General features: G+C 46.4%; 1 protein-coding gene across 1 annotated transcript in view; it reads left to right on the top strand.

Annotated features, from left to right (window-relative positions):
- DNAH12 (dynein axonemal heavy chain 12) overlaps positions 1-17,253 on the top strand; it is a 3,791,933-nt gene that overhangs the window by 549,489 nt on the left and 3,225,191 nt on the right. Inside the window, exon 12 of the mRNA XM_069643677.1 lies at positions 16,464-16,642. Within this exon, the coding sequence (XP_069499778.1) occupies positions 16,464-16,642 (179 nt within the window). The remainder of the gene's footprint in view (positions 1-16,463; positions 16,643-17,253) is intronic.

Here is a 17,253-nt window from a genome sequence, read left to right as displayed (position 1 = left end):
GTTTAGATGTATCCTTACTCTTCCGGACAGCTCTCCCCTGGAGATAGACCGAGTTCATAGTACAGCCCCAAGACAGGCATCCTCATCACCCCCAGATGTGCTAGTGCAAATCCACTTCTTCAAAATTAAAGAAGAAATAATGAGGCAGGCCAGAGCAACTAAACAAATCATCTTCAGAGGGGCAACCATATTGCTATACCAAGACCTAGTAAGTGCCACCCTGCAGAAGCGGAAAGCACTCGGGGGCCCTCACAGAATGGCTGCAGAACTGGTAGGTCCAATACCGATGGAGCTTCCCAACGGCCCTGAACTTTACGTGGGATGGTGCCTGAAGGCAAATATGTACCCATGAAGAAGCAGATAAATTCATGGGGGTTGGGGCAGAAAGCAGGGCCTCCGGATCAGAAGCACCCGCCCAAGATCACACAAAAATGCTGTCTGCCAGCACCTGGTCTCGAGTCAATAGGAGGCGAAGGCTCCGAGGCCCCCGAAAGACCGCTAAACCAGACTGAGTCAGAACGGTATCGACCACTCGCAGATTAGTTGCCTCGACCATGTGACTCCGCTTTGTGATCTTCTCAGGGGAGCGCCACTTACACAGCCAATAGAGGGGCACGCAGGGAGAGGCTCCCCCCGACATCCAAGGGTAAGATCCCTAAGCACCTAAACACAAACACCTCAGTGTGACTAGTACACTATGTGCAGATCTGCTTTGACGCATGAATACACGTCCAGTCGCCGAGTTGACGGCATAGGGGCCATGTTGGACTGCAACAGGTTCGATGGTGGGGCTCAGCTAATTACCCCGTTGGGTGAAGCTGGTCTCACACCAAATAGTTCGGGGAGGGGAGGGGTGAGGGGGAACCAAGGATTGGGGGAGGAGGCACACTGCGAGCTCCTCAGAAACCCAAGCACTAAGCAACTCAGACATATGCAGACATTACACGCACACACTCTCATAAGGGGTCCTCCCAAGACACCATCACGAGGCCCAATATTACAATGCCCATAGTCAAATCTACTCAGAAGCCCCATGGGATCGGATGAGGAAAGAGATTTGCATTATTACGTGGAACATACGGGGCCTCAACTTCCTGGGGAAGCGCAAGTCGTTAGAGGGCAGACTTAATGCCTAGTCTGGGGATATAGTAATTCTACAAGAGATACACTTACTAGCTGTCGACAAACATCTCATCAGATTTATGCGATTAAAAAAGGCCTACTTTGCCTCCGTGGGGGAGAAAAAAATGGGGGTAGCGATACTACTTAGTGATATCTTCCCGCTTATAGAGCCCACAGTAAAAAGGGACTGAAGGGATAAAAATCAGAGCAACCAATCACCATAGCTGGTATCTGTTGCTCGAATATCGGCCAAGACAAATTCCTGCGGAATCTAGTCCCGACTATATTGACATTCACAATGGGATACTTCCTCACCGGCGGAGACTTTAACTTGGTCGTTGACCCACTAGCAGGCAAAACCCTCCCTCCATCCAATGCCGATTTTACACGGGCCCTAGCTCTTGCTAAGCTCCTACGAGAAACAGAGGAGCAAGGGATTACACTTTTTATTCCAACGTACATGAAGGCCACTCTAGGATTGACCTACTCCTGATCACTGGGGCCCTCTTCCCCTGTCTAAGGAAAATAGAAATCCACCCCAGGATTATTTCTGATCACGCCCCAGTATTTGTATTTGTATTTATTTATTTATATTGCGCAGCCTGCCCAGGGGCATCAGGGCGCATGTTTGTGAAGATTACAGAATGCACTTACAATTTGCATAATAAATAAGCATACAAGAACGGTACATCTATACAAAGAAAGAAAAACAGGATTTTACAAGTTGTCACAGTATATACAAAGGGGATCGAGGTCGCAGATCATACGATGTATGTTTACCAGGGGGTGACCAAATCTTCATCTTGCTCATAAAGCCATTGTTTAGTTCTCTGTTTGAAGGAATGGAGGGAGGGGACATTCCTGAGACTATTAGGTAGAGAGTTCCAGAGCTTTGCTGCCAGGACCGGGAAGCTCGCGCCTCTGGCCGTCTGAAGCTTAAAGCTAGGAATAATGAGCGTGTGTGCATGTGCAGATCTTAGAGGTCTGTGGGCTGTGTGTTGTGTAAAGCGCTCTGACAAGTAGGCTGGTGCTGCGTTGTTCTGTGCTTTGTAGCTTAGAATAAGGGTCTTGGCGGCAATACGCTGTGGGATAGAGAGCCATCGTAAGTTACGTCTAGTGGATGAGATGTGGGTGCGCTTAGGTATGTTAAGAGCAGCCCTAATGGCGTTATTCTGCGTAACTTGAAGTTTGTCGATGTTTCTTTGACTCGTTCCAAGGTAGAGGGCATTGCAGTAGTTAATTTTAGATAAAATGAGGGTTCTGGCAAGAATCAGACAGTTGTCCATAGTTAGGAAGGGACGGCAAGCAGTGATTAGTTTGCATGTGTAAGCAGATGCTGAAACTACTGAATTGGTTTGTCTGGTGAGCGAGAGGGTGGAATCTAAATAGATTCCGAGTGTTTTAGTGACGTTGGTGACTTTAATGATGTTGCCATCAATATTGAATGTGTCATATTTGTTGTCAAGTTTAGCAAGTTTGGAGTGGGAGCCTAGGATGAGTAGCTCAGTTTTCTCATCGTTTAGGCAGAGACCGTGGTGGGCCATCCACGCCTGGATGACGGTGTAAACTTCATTAAGAGCTTTGGCGTCAGTTACATAGTCACCAGTGATAGGGATGAGTATCTGGGTGTCATCTGCATAATTTGTGTAGGTGACACCTAGATGGTCAAGAATATCAAAGAGTGGTTTTGTAAAGACGTTATAGAGCGTGCGAGATACACACAAGCCTTGTGGTCCACCGCAAGGAACATGTGCTGGATCAGCTGCAGCAAGAGATGAGAACACTCTCATAGATCTGTTGGCAAGGAATGAGCTGATCCAGGAGGTAGCCGCATCGGAAAAGTGGGCAGCCGTTTTGAGATGCTGGCAGAGGATTTGGTGGTCCACCAGATCAAAAGCGGCGGATAAATCTAGGAGGAGTAGGAGCGCTTGTTTGCCCTTGTCTTTCAAATCCTCAATTTGTGTTTTTAGATCTAATAGAGCTGTCTCTGTGCCGTGTCTGGGCCGGAAACCAGATTGCCTAAGTCCTAGTAAGTTGTTTTTATCAAGATAGTCTTGAATTTGGAGGTATGCAGCCCGGTCCAAGATTTTTAGAAGGTATGGTACTGTGGTGATGGGCCTATAGTTGGTAGGGATACTCGGGTCTAAGTTAGGTTTTTTGATTAAGGGGATTACCCAAGCATCCTTAAGGTTATCTGGTACTATGCCAGATTTAAAGGAGGAGTTGATAAGGGAGGTGATAAAGGGGGCGAGCTCAGGCGCTGCTTCCTTTACAATTGGTGCTGGGAACGCATTGCCTTGACAATTGGATGGTTTTAGCTTCTTGATAATATTTTCCACTTCCCTAATGGTTAGAGGTGTGAAGCTGAAGGGTTTGAAGGAATGATTGTGGGATGAGACATTGGCGGGTTGGGAATTATCTGAGTCAAGGAGATAGTTTTTTTTGTGTGTTGATTTTGGCTTGGAGAATGGTGATTTTGCTAAGTAGTGCTTTTTGAATGTTGGCGCGCCATTCAGTGTCAGGGGTGTGTGTGTCAGGAGGGGCAGCTGGGGACCCTAATTCCTTGAGGATTTTAAAGAGTTCCTTAGTATTGGATTGAGCTTGTAGGATCCTGTTATTATAGACTTCTTTTTTAGCCGCTAATATGGCTTCTTTGTATGAAAAGGTGATAGTTAGAAGGTTGATTTTATTTGCAGGTGTAGGTGAGTTTCTCCAGAGGGACTCGGCTTTATGTTTATCTTTCCGGAGTTGTCGTAAGTGTGGGGTGAACCAGGAATTAAGGTGGTTGCGTGGTTTTTCTTTGCGATGTTTAAGAGGGGCAATGGTGTCCAATGCTTTTAGCATAGCTCGATTGTAGGTGTCCACCAAGGCAGTGGGGACTGCACAAGTTATGGAGATCGGGTTTAGTAGTGGGAGGATGAGTGGAAGTAGTTTGTCAGTTGTGATATCCTTCTTGTTGCGAGTAAGTGTGGGTGGCGCAGTACAAGGTTTGTGCGTAGGTGGGCAGGTATCGATGGAGAATGTTATTTTGTAATGGTCAGACCAAGCACACGGTAGCACTGAAATTAGGTTTAGTGCACAATTCATGTCTGAAACCCAGTCCAATGTGCGACCCTTGATATGGGTGGGTACATTGACATGCTGGGTTAGGCCAAAGTCGGATAGAACGTTGGCAAGGTCACATGCTTTAGTGTCGTTCGTGTCCAGATATCCTAGGTTAAGTTCTCCAAGTAGGATAATTTGGGATTTCGGCTTAGTGCTGGAAGCTAGGATGGAAGAGATGTCATCTATGAATGTGGAAGTGGGGCCAGGTGGCCGATAGATGAGGTGCACTAGGGCGGTGTGATTAGGAGAGATTGGGAGTTTGATCGAGAGTAGTTCAGCTGAGGGCAACTGATGATTGTTGGCCACTATTAGATTGAGAGAGCTCTTAAATATAAATGCTAATCCACCCCCCTTGGTTTGATTGTTGTCCCTATCGTACCTGATGATAGAGTAGCTATCGGGTATGGCGAGGGTCAGGGCGGGACCAGACGCTGCAGGAAGCCAGGTTTCTGTGATAGCCAATGCTAATCTTAGGTTCCGAACTGAAGTGGGACAGGGTTTGCTCTGTTGGCTTGGTGATCGGCCATTAAATAAACATAGTGGTGTAGGTTCGTCAAAGATGCTGTTGTTTGAGTGCTCATCAGTGGTATGGTTAGGTGGAGTGTTACCTAGAGTAGCGCTAATTTTAGTGCTATGGTCAGTGGTTGCACTGAGTGGGAAAGGAGGTAGGGAGGGTAAGAAAGGTGTAGGGCAGGGAATGGGGTGATGTCTAGGACAGGCGAGCTTTGCAAGTCCATTACTGAGAGGGATGAATGCATTACTGCTGCAGGGCGTGCAATCGGGCATGATACAGAGAGGGAGCATGATGAGAACTAGCCAGGCTGGCATAGTTCAGATAGTGATTTAGGTGGTAGCTGACTAGTAGCTATGGGCAACAGCACAATCAATGTGGTCTGTTGGTGACCACCTCAGATCAGTGTGGTCTGTGGCAGCCAGGGGGCACAACACAGAGCAGCGTAAATAGTGCAGTCTATGGCAACCTTCGGGCACAATGCAGATGAATGTGGTCAATAGCGACCAAGGGGCATGACACAGATCAGCATAAACAGTGTAGTCTTAAAGCTGCCATAAGGCACAATGCAATTCAGTGTGGTCTGTAGCGACCAAGGCACAGCACAGCGCAGTATGGTCTGTAGCGAGCTAGGGCATGACACAGGTTAGCATGAACAGTGTAGTCTTAAAGCTACCATAAGGCACAATGCAACTCAGAGTGGTCTATAGCGACCAAGGCACAGCACAGAACAGTATGGTCTATAGCGACCAGGGCACAGCACAGAGCAGTATGGTCTATAGCGAGCAAGGGCATGACACAGGTCAGCATATACAGTGTAGTTTAAAGCTACCATAAGGCACAATGCAACTCAGTGTGGTCTATAGCGACCAGGGCACAGCACAGATCAGTATGGTCTATAGCGAACCAAAGGGCATGACACAGTTCAGCATAAACAGTGCAGTCTGAAGCAATTATGGGGCAGCATGCAGTCAGAGTGTCGAGACCAAGGTACATAAAACAGATTGAAAAAGGTCTAATTGGGATAGGACCCAGAGCACATCAATGGAGTTTGTTACCCTGAGGTGCAAGATAGCGCCATGTGCGCCAGCTAGCGAAGTTAGAGTGTGGACATCAGTGTAGTAGCGTAAGGTGCAACGAGTCAGTGGTTACAAATTGAAGGCAGCAGGTAGCGACAAAACAATACTACTTGCCCTCATAGATGCTTAGATACATACAGTGCAAAACAGTCTTACGTCCAAGTTTCACGGGGGTCGAGCAGGGGGTCTGGCTCACGGCGTGTACGGCTGTGGACAGGCTCGGGACAGGGAGCCTTCTTGCCTGTGCCTTACTGCCTGGGCCGGCGCTCGCCTGCCGGCGCGGCCTATTGGCTAGTGTAGCTGACGGTGACCAATCCCATGGCAGCAGGCAGTTGGATGGGCTGGACTAGGGCTCATAGAGACTAACAGAAAGTGGCGAATTGCGTGGCGGCCATTTTAGCCAGATAGGCTCCTCATGGTCATCAATGGAGATATACTCCAATTTTGGCAAAAGATGATCGAAAAACGTGCCGTGGCTGTATGCACTTGTGTGCAAATAAGGCAAAAAGCAAAGCCAGAGCGAAATGAGAGCTAATTTGATGAACTCTGTTGCGTCGTGAAGGGGCTTAAGGGCACATGAGATTTATGCCTCGAGCTTACCTTCCAGCTCGGACTGGAATCTTGTGTAGAGGCTGCTCCTGCAGCGCGGCGGGCGTCGAGGGAGCTCCTGCTCCATTGAGACTGTGCTGGATCAGAAGTCCAGTGTCCGCAGACCTATCAATCAGAGGATCACCCACACTTTCCCCGAGATACTGGAAGCTTAATGACTCCATATTACTAGATGAAACAATCAGAGCAGAGGTGAGGGATGGGCTGACCAACTATTTTAGAGAAAATGCAACTCCCAACATAGCTATTGAGACAATTTGGGAGGCCATGAAACCAGTGATTAGGGGTACTCTCATAAGCACAGCCGCCGAACAACACTGGATCTTTAAGATCCAAGAGCACACCCTAGAGCTAATAGTAACGGCGCTGGAGAAGGAGTTGAAAATCCACCATACGAGGAAGACAGAGAGGGAACTGAAAAAAGAAGCATATCCTTAGAAATCCACTGGGCGGACCGTTCAGCTAGCATTCACTAAACAATTTTACTATCACAAAGGCAACAAGGCAAATTGCATATTAGCCTATAAATTAGAACGGGTACATAAAAGGAACAAATTTCATGCCTCCTCGGGGAAGATGGCAAGCCCCGGTACACCAACACAGACAAGATGGACGCCCTCATAGCCCATCACAGAGCAATTATGTCCGGCCCGTCTCCCCACCCGGGAAACCAAATCCAGAGCCTGCAGTATTTGCAATCATACATAGCACCCAACATCAAACCTCAGTTCAAGTCCCTGGAAGTCTCAATATCGGTAGTGGAGGTATCCAACAGTATCAAATCCCCGAAGAACACCGCCCAGGGACCAGACGGGCCAACAATAACATTCTATAAAACCTACACACAAATCCTAGCCCCGCAGCTTGCGTGTGTATTTAACTCATTCCTGGAAACTGGGAAGGTGACCAAATCAATGGCAGAATCACTCACCATACTAGTCCATAAACCAGGGAAAGACCCTGAGCAAGTGTCCTCATATAGACCGATTACACTCATGAACCTAGACGGGAAGATCTATTCTAAAGTCTTAGCATCAAGACTGGGAAATGTTCTCCCATACATGATAGACAGGGACCAGACATGGTTCATTTCAGGAAGGGGAACGTATGACAATATTAGAAGAACACTATACCTCATTGAAAGTGCCAACCGGCCAATGCTGGTCATTTCCCTGGACGCCCACAAGGCGTTCGATCTAGTGAACTTGGACGCAACATTACAAAGTGGGTAATGGCGAACTATCAGTGCCCGACCACACAACTGCGAGTGAACGGAATGAGATCCGAGAGTATCGCTATAAACAGGGGCACACGCCAAATCTGTTCGTTGTCTCCCATGGTTTTCGCATTATCCATGGGACCCTTCGCAGGAAGGTTCAGACAAAACACAGGCATTCAGGGGCTCACAGTGGGAGGCTGGGAATATAAAACAGCATTATATGCTGATCACGTCCTTCTAACAATAACCTATCCTGGCTCATCCCTGGCTCCCTTATTGGAGGAGCTAGACACATTCGGAAAAGCATCCGGATTTAGGATAATCTACGACAAATCTTCCGTACTAGCGGTCAACCTCACTAAGAGGCAGAAAAGTGAGCTTAGCCCCAAGCTTCCCATCCCATGGGCAGACACAGCATTCGGATACCTAGGGGTCCAGATTCCCAAATACCACACCCAAACCTATCAGAGCAACTTCCCGCAATTGTTTAAAGACCTGCAGAGAGATATAAAACACTGGGGCGCACAGGAGGTCTCTTGGCTGGATCGAATAGCGAATAATAGTGATAAAGATGAACCTTGTGCCCAGACTGATCTACCATTTCCTAGCACTCCTAACACATATCCCGGAGAATGAACTAAGCACCTTACAGAAAGTCATATTGAAATTCATCTGGGGAGGGAAAAGACCCCGTATAGCAAAGAAAATCATGACCCGAGGCTGAAATGCAGGGGGACTGGGTGCTCCAGACGTGGCCAGGTACAGACGAGCAGCACAGTTGTCCCATGCATTCACATGGGCCCAAACGTCAGACCCGCCGTATTGGAAGCAGATAGAGGAGGCATGGTGTAAACCTCCCCTAGTCGACCTCCCACACATTCAGGCCCCAAAGACCCAGCCAAACTCTGTTCCCCTATCAGCAACTCACAACACAGTGGCAAATTGGAAGGCAGCAGCTCGGAAATGGGGATGCACAGGGACCTTAGGCCCGCTCACACCTTTATGGGACAATCCAGAGTTTTCACTGGGTCTCCAACCCCAGACCTTTTCAGCCTGGCAAACCGGGGGCCTCCGGAAGATCTCAGACTTTCTAGAGGGTGGGACTCCGCTCACATTTGAAGGCTGCAAAGCAAAATTCTAAATCACAGAGGGGGAAAGATTCAGATATTCGCATATCCGGCATTGTATATCCGAGAGAAAGGTTAAGGAAAGGGGCTCGATGGACCTTATAGCGCTAGAGCTAACATTAACATTTGCCGCGCCTAAAGGGAAAATATCTACCATTTACCGACTCCTGGACAAATCAGACTCCACCACCAAAGAAAAATATATGACCAATTGGGAGAAGGACCTGGGGTGAACAATAGACACCGAAGCATGGGGCAAGATCTGGACAAGAACCCACAAAACTATGCAATGTGTCACCAATAGAGAGGGCGGGTACAACGTTTGCTACAGATACTGCATCACCCCAGCACAGCTACACAAATCTAACCCAAACATTTCGCCGAATTGCTGGAGAGGCTGTGCAGCTGAGGGTAACATTGTTCCACCTGTTATGGACTTCCCCACATGCTGCAAAATACTGGCGAGGGGTACTTGACCAGATAAAATCGATCACAGGCCTTACAATTCCCTGGGACCCAGGGATCGTACTGCTCGGGTGTTAGTCTTAGCAGTGCACGGTGGTGGCGCGAGTTATGGTTGCTTAGCTTACCATAACTGGCGAATTTCTGGGGTTTTTCGATTTTGCTTGTAACCATAAAATCCTTTTAACAATGTTTTTTACTGAATTTCATAGGTTTTTAGTAGCGCAACTTAACCATAACGTCTCTTTAACAACGTTTTTTCATTGATATATACACACATGCCATTCCTTGTCCTTTAAGGGGATGCCCAGCTCCAGTTTGCACTTCTCACATGTCCTCATTATCCACCCTTGCCATAAGCTGCATTGCATATGCATCTCAGATTTTCTGGGAAACCCCTCCCACAGACATCTTTTCTCAGTGGTGATACCATCATAGTCAAATACAGCAGTCTAGCTCTCTAGTATAAATGGCCTACTGAGTGCTTTTCTGCCATCCCGCTTGTTTTCCTTAATAGTCCTGGTTTTGTGACAAACATTCCATTATGCCACAGTTGTGAGGTCCACAGTGTTCTTTTCCTTGTGGCCTTCAGTTATGGTGAATTTGTGCCAGCCATTTAGAATAGTATGAATGTGTTACGGCAGGGAATACCCTCTGCACCAACCGCAACACAGCTATTAGTTTAGTTACAAGATCATGTGCACCCCTTCAAATCACGGGACAGCATACTGTAACTTCTAAACCAGAAAAACATAATACAAAATTGGGGGCTCTGAACAGTTCTTGTAAAACTTTCAGTGTTCATGCCTATCCTGACTGCATTCCCACCCAAGAGCAATCTGTGTAAAGGTTGTGGTATTAGTGTCATGCTTTTGAAATATGTCGAGAGCAGTGGGTGCATAATCATCTTAACCAGGAAGTAAGTGTAGGTGTGTGTAGGTGTCAAACTTTTCAAATTGAAACTAAATCCTGGATGGATTGTTATAAGGATTGGAGCACGATAATGACTTAAAATCCTGTACACTTAACACATTAGTGTGAATAATACAGAGAGCAGTTTTGGTCTTACCCCAATGTGTCTGATCATCTGTACTCGGGACAGAACTGGGGATTATATCACTGCCAGCTACGGTGTATTGTAAAAGGCTACACTTCTATGTGAAGGTCCAGGGACCAGTGGTAGATTCCCAAAATGAACACCATTAATCAATGTAAAGTAATGTTAGCCAAACTGAATGTTCATGGGGATATTCTATTAACTAATCTACTAAGTGAAAACTGAACTGGGAACTTGATTGGGAAGCGCCATTACAAGTAAGCTCTTATAAATTATTTGCTAGCTGTACGCATGAGGGTGCGAAATATGGCACAACCCCAAGATACCTGAATAGATTCCCTTGCCCCAAAATACAAAATTCCTTTTTAAGATTGTGCCTGAATATTCCGCCCACCAAACAAATTTTAGCTATTACATCGCGAGAGATAACCGTTATTCAGCACTGCAGATTTTGGAGTCCGAGCTCAAGGACTTAACCCTGGAGCATTCGGTTTTAAAATGCCCAGAATTAATGGACCTGAGAATTAAATACCTGGGGAAAAAATGTACATGATTTGAATTGTGTTTTTACTAGCAAACTTTGGAAAAGGGTTCTAGAAGGTAACAAATAATCTAGCAACAATGAAATGCTTAGGAGAAGTTCTTGATAGATTTTAAAAGACGAATGAAAGGGTTTATTTCATCGCATGGAAAATGTGTTGCTGCCCTATAGCTAAGGTGATATCTGAGTCATAGGAAATACGAAAATTCTATTGCTAATAACTTTTGACTTGCAGGGCGGAGCGGGTTTGGCTGATAATTTCCAAATACATTTTTTTTACGGGGACCCCAGAATGGAAATTTTGGGACAGATTTGTTAAAAAAATGATAAAGATATTAAGAAAGCAAAAGAAATGCTGTTTTCGGGCTACTCCCATTAATTTTCCCATTGAGAAAGTCACATTTTGGTAAAGCCGAAGCGCAAAAAACGCGGGGTGAATTTGGACAAAATAAGAAACAACTTGGGCACAAAGCATTGACTCGATTTCCAGGACAGGTTTGGGGTTAAGCCAGGAGTTTGTAAAATATTTGAAGGTGAATGGGGTGTCCCCAGCGCACCAAATAATAGCTATGTCTCTGATGCAATACATGTGGATGCCCTTTTGAATTTGTAATGGCGGTCATTGACTGCTACATCTCCAGTCATTTGCTACTCCTGTGTGTTGTCATGTCAATTGAGGCATGCACTGGTGGGTCATGCATGTGCAGGGTGCTTGCCGGACATGCATTTGTGACATACCCCCCCCTTTCCTGTGACCCATGCTGAAATGTATGTGTAAATGTACATGCAATCACCCAACATTCAGACCCATTGTTCTGCGCGATGCACCATGTAAGCCGGCAGGGCGCTGTTCTGGCGGACCATGGAGTCATGGGTTGATCCTGGGAACTGTTTTCAGCAGTGCGTGATGGTCAGTCGGCGCCACAGGTCACCTAGACATTGAGGGAATGGATCTGCTTCTGGTAGACCCCCTCTGAGGCATGGAGGAGCAGCAACTCTACGTTTGTGCAGTTTAATGCTGCCAACACATAGGGCATGCCCGCATTCGCATATAAATAATGAAATAAATAATAATTTTGCATTTGTATAGCGCTACGAACCCTCAGGTATCTGAGCGCTGCTTATTATTACCCACGGTGTGTGGTACTCATTTATAGACCTCGGAAGGATGGAAGGCTGAGTTTGGCCCTGCCGGGATTCGAACCTGTGTTAGCAGGCTCAGCACAGATGTCAAAGGAGCGCTTTACTCGTTGTGCCACTTGACTGGCACAACGAGTAAGCTGGTCAGGGTGCCATTGACCTGTGCCTGGGTGGTGGCGAGGGCAATGTGCTGGCCCACATGGAGCAGGAGGGCCTCCAGTACCTCCACCAGCACTCTGGAGAAGGCAGGCTGCGAAATGCAATTACGGAGTGCTGGAACGTGCCAGTGGTCAGGAATTGCAGGACCAACACCAGATTCAACAGCAGTGTTATGGCTGTCCTGATGTCAATACTGCTCCCGATGTCATCCTGGTTAAGGGTCAGGTAGTCGTAAATGCTCTCTCTGTTTAGGCGGTTCAGAGTGAATATTTGGCTATCTGTGAGGGCCCAGTGTGTGGCCCTTGTGCAAGGGATCACGGCACGCCCCCGCCTAGCCACCTGCATCACCTGTATCTCCATTCTCCTCTTCCTTCTCCTTCTTTCCCTGGCCTCCTGTCGCCACTACTGCTGCTTCAGCAGCTGGACATCAGCATGGAGCAACTCCAGGTCCATGGTAGTGGCAATGAGTGGCAGCATGGTTGTGTTGGAAAATGTTCTTCAGGGAGGTGTGAACCTTAAGTACTGTTCCTGTGTGTATTCGGGTGCACCTGGGTGGATTGGGTGCACCAGTGGCCTTATTTCCCTCACTTTTTACCGGCAGCTCTGAGGTGATGTTATCTCAGGGTTATCTTCGGGTTGGTTTTGGCAGTATTGCAGAGAAAGAACATGTCACTTTAAATCCCAGTGTCCAATCCACTGGGACGAGTAGATTAAATAACGGACACTTGACGTACGAAGATGATAGAGGCAGAGTCAGCACATGCCGACAAGCCCACAAGTTTGAAACTCACCTGAAGCAGGGGTCGGGAATGACAAAAAGGAACCCAGAGAGGGAGACTGGGACGCCAGGGTCACGGTACCAAGCCAACATGAGAAACCCACAGAAAAGAAATCCAGCGAGAGAGAGTGGGACGCCAGAGTCGCAGCGCCCACCCAGCACGAGATACCAGCAGGGCGCAACCCCGAAGGAAGAGACGGGGATGCCAAAACCATGGTGCGATTCCCGTTCGAGAAGTCTGCAGTGCAGGATCTGGATAAAATTGGTGGCAAGACCACGGAGGCCCCCTGGTGGAGAGTCGGTCCCTCCAACATCGCCGATATCACTGTGCATCAAAGTACACAAGGTGTCCAATGTCTCGTCAAAAGACAAGGACACCGAAGAGAGGAGAGACCGCAATGAGGAATACACCAAAGAAGTGCAGACTACAGTGCTCTGAGACCTGAGAGAGGGTCACCAAAGAAAAAGGATCCCATGGGCATTCTCCCACTTAAGAGACTGTAACGGGGAGAACAGGCATAACTGGCAGCCGAGAAGGGATCAATATATTAAGCAAATAACCGTCTCAGTAGAAATCACAGGATAAAGTTCCCCTTGAAGGAAATTCATTTAGACTATGGGGATATAAGGAAAGGAATAATTTACGCAGAAAGGAATTGTAGTTACAAATATCCTGGGAAAAGGGGAGACTCATAAATCAACTTGAACAAGAAGGGAAAATCAAAAGGTGAGATTATTCTGAAACCTAGTTCAGAGAAACCAGGCAAGTGAAGCCATTCGAGAATGAAGTAGGACAAAATAAGCTGAGGATCAATTGGCCAAGAGAGAAAGGCTGTTCAAACAGGAATATTTCCCTCAGATATGCTGGAGGTGACTACCAGGAATTTATAGCTGACATAAGAGCCCCAAAAGGAATCCCGAAAAGGAAAAACTCCAAACCGCACTTGAAGAGGTAGAGAGACTGATGCAAGCTATCACAAAGAACTATTTGAGGATTACCCATTAGTGAAAAATCCTACAGACTGGTATTGGAAGTATCCGAAGGAGAAGGGAGTCATTCTCCACCTATAAGTTCGTTTTTCATAGTAGAAGGGCCTTAGGGTAGTTTTTGGACAGCAGACTTTTTCTTTTGGGCATTCACAACTGATTGACAAGAACCTTAGTTAGAAATATAGGTAAGAACCACCCATATAGACAGGGAAAGTTAGGCCTTTAATAAAGACCTTGTGAACTATGTCCATAACATGTCCGTGCCCTTCTTTTAACCCGCAACACTACATAACCTCGACCTGCCTAGCCCCCTATAACCTTTGCCCTGCCCCTCTGCAAGGATTCCGATAATCTCCATGAGACCACATTTGACCTTCAATCGGTCTGCAACTTCGGCATCTAACCTCCCCTCAACTCCAAATCTTATTTGGTCTTTTTGCAGCAAGGAAAACATACAACCACCTGCAACTGCATTTGATTGATTGTCTCACCTCACACAAGTCAATGCTATTTTGTATTACCACACTCCTTTGTAATCCAGTGGCAACCTACCTGGTGCAAGGCATCCAACGACTACACTGCGATAGATGCTCCTTTGGTGCAACTTCCACATCTCCCTCGCTATCTCTCTCTCCTGCGCTGTGTCCCATAGCATACAGCTGAGTCCCACAATAAATTCAGTGCAACTGTACACATAGGGCCTGATTCATGGAAGTGTTTTATAATTACGCAATACCATAGGAAACCGTTCCATGAATCAGGCCCATAGTCTTCAGTCTTTCTAGCTTTCTGTCTTTTCAGCCTATCAGTACTTCATCCTTCCTTCTCGTGACTTCTTTAGCCTCCTGTTATACTCCTCCTCAATCCCAACTGTACAAAATGTTTGACTACCTTATTGTGTCGCATGCTCCTTCCTACTGCTCCACTTGCCCCTGGGACACGCACAGCACTTCGACACCAAGAAAATATGGCAGTAGGCGCTATACAACATAACTTACCACATCAGACAGTTATAAAAGAGCTACAGAAAAAATGCTGAAGGTGAGATGCAATGCCAATTTTTTTAATCTAAAAAAAATAAAAAGCTGTGCCATTTGATTCATATTTCGGCTTTAAGAGGCCTCAACAAGTACATGAAAAAGGAAAAATTCAATAAGAGGACTGTGGTTCAGATTTAAGAAGCACTGTTTTTAGGCTATTGAATACTTATGGCGAGGCAGGCGGCTTTGCTAATGCATTAACTGCCTACTACCATCTCTGTGTGCTTTAGGAGCACAATTCAACATGATCAGCCTCAAGGGGCTGCCGTGCTTATGGTAGAGTTTAGAGAACAATATTCCTAGACTCGAGTAAGAAATTGAAATGTATTTGGACCAGCAGCACATGCCACTGCTGCTCCGAGCAGCAGTCGATAGACTCAAGGGTCATAAATGATGCATATGTGCATTGCACAGCCCAGTGCACTAGGGAAGGGAGGGAAACATAGGATGCACAAGCGTGCCCTTTGGTTTTTACGAAGAAACCTTTTGTGAATCAGGCCTCTAGGAGCTCATTTTGATCAAGAGTAATGTGGCGACAGGGAGCCGTTACTTGTTGACATTTTCGTAATTTCACTGCGGAGTGCAAGTGCAGGGCATGTGTACGCCGCCTTTTGCCATGCACCGCAAACCAGGCAGCGCTTACTTTTAAGTATGAACATTGCATGCAATGCTCGCATGGCAAGCGCCGCTCGCAATTAACAATAAAAAAAACTGCCTGACATATGCGAGCATGTTGAGCAGCATTTCATTGTAATTGTACCCGCTGCATGCCATGCGAGCATGGCATCCAACGTATACACTGGATCCCATTGGCCGGCGGTCCGCAAAGGGATGTCAAGCATTTGCGCCAGGATGAAAATCCCTGCCGTGCAAATGCTGGACCGTTTGTATAGTGGAGAGGAAGGGAGGTGGCAAGTTGCATCTGGCTTGGCGGGAATGAGAGGCGTAAAAGTCTTTAAAAGAGGCTTTTACGCCTTTCATTCACCTTACGCCACTATACAAAAAGAGGTTGTGTTTTAACCTCACAGCTTAGTCCTAGAGTTTGTCAGTAGTGAGTAGTGATGTGTGGGCACATTTAACACATTGTTTATGGATCTAAATATTGTGGTTAAACTGAAGTACATCATTTGCTTTTTTCTCTTATAGCCTGTATGGACTGTGTCCTTGTATGTTTATTGTATTGTTTTTATGTGAGTCTATTTTATTGCACGACACCTAGAAACTTGATTTCTGGTGATTTGCTGTGCACTATCCACCTGCATTGTGTGTATGCTTTTGTTTAGAATTGGATTGCAACAGTGGTATTAATCCAAATATCACTCCTTTGAATCTAAAAAAGGCATGGATAGAATTTCGAAATAGAAGCCAAAAAATATAGTGATGGTATATATAATTATTTCATCTTTGTAGTATTGTTGTACTAAATTTGAAAAACTTCTGCCTATATTATAGGGATTACTGATGATGTTTGTTTTATTGCAAACATGTTCTTACATTAACAACTCTTGTCATTCTCTTTCGAAGCGTATTGAAGAGTTTCACAACCTTGCCAAGGAAATCATGAATTTGCCGCTTCGTGCTCACTTCAAAATGTTGCGTTTGGACTGTGACGATCTGAAGCAGGGGTTGGCGAATAAAGCAAAAAACTTTGCAAACACAATGATTGAAAGGCTGGTTGATAGCCTCAGAGCCGAAAATGAAGAGTAAGTTATATTTTGTTATTTAACTGGGATTGCATTGGACATCAGGGGGAGGCATCAGGGGGATACTCTTACCTCTCCTCCCGCTGTTTCACTGTCTCCTGGCGTTGCCGGTCCTCTCCATCCCAACCTCTTGAATACGGCATACCTCAGGGCTCTGTGCTTGGTCCTTTCCTTTTCTCACTCTATACCTCCCTCCTTGCCCCTGCTATCTCCTCGTTTGGCATTTCCCACCATTTCTATACTGATGACACTCAACTCTTCCTTTCTTTCTCTTCTTTCTCATCCGACCTCCACCTGAAACTCTCTTCCTGCCTCACTGCCATAAAAAACTGGATGTCTTCCCGCTTTCTCTACCTCAACACTGACAAAACTGAAGTCGTCTTTCCCCCTCCAACTCTCTCCCCCCTCCCTCCCCTCCCCCTTTCATTCATTTCCCCCACCCTCTAATCTCCCTATCTCTCTCCACGCCCGTAACTTAGGCATCCACTTTGACTCCTCACTCTTTCTCCCACCATATCTCTCTCACTTCTCGTGCCTGTGGCTACCACCTCTTCAATATTCGCAAAACTACTAAACTACCACCTCTTCAATATTCGCAAAACTACTAAACT

Source organism: Ambystoma mexicanum, chromosome 2p, assembly GCF_040938575.1.
Source record: "Ambystoma mexicanum isolate Mex_15411 chromosome 2p, UKY_AmexF1_1, whole genome shotgun sequence".
Lineage (NCBI taxonomy): Eukaryota > Metazoa > Chordata > Amphibia > Caudata > Ambystomatidae > Ambystoma > Ambystoma mexicanum.
Note: the sequence above shows the minus strand (reverse complement) of the source record. Positions and strands in the feature narration are given on the sequence as shown.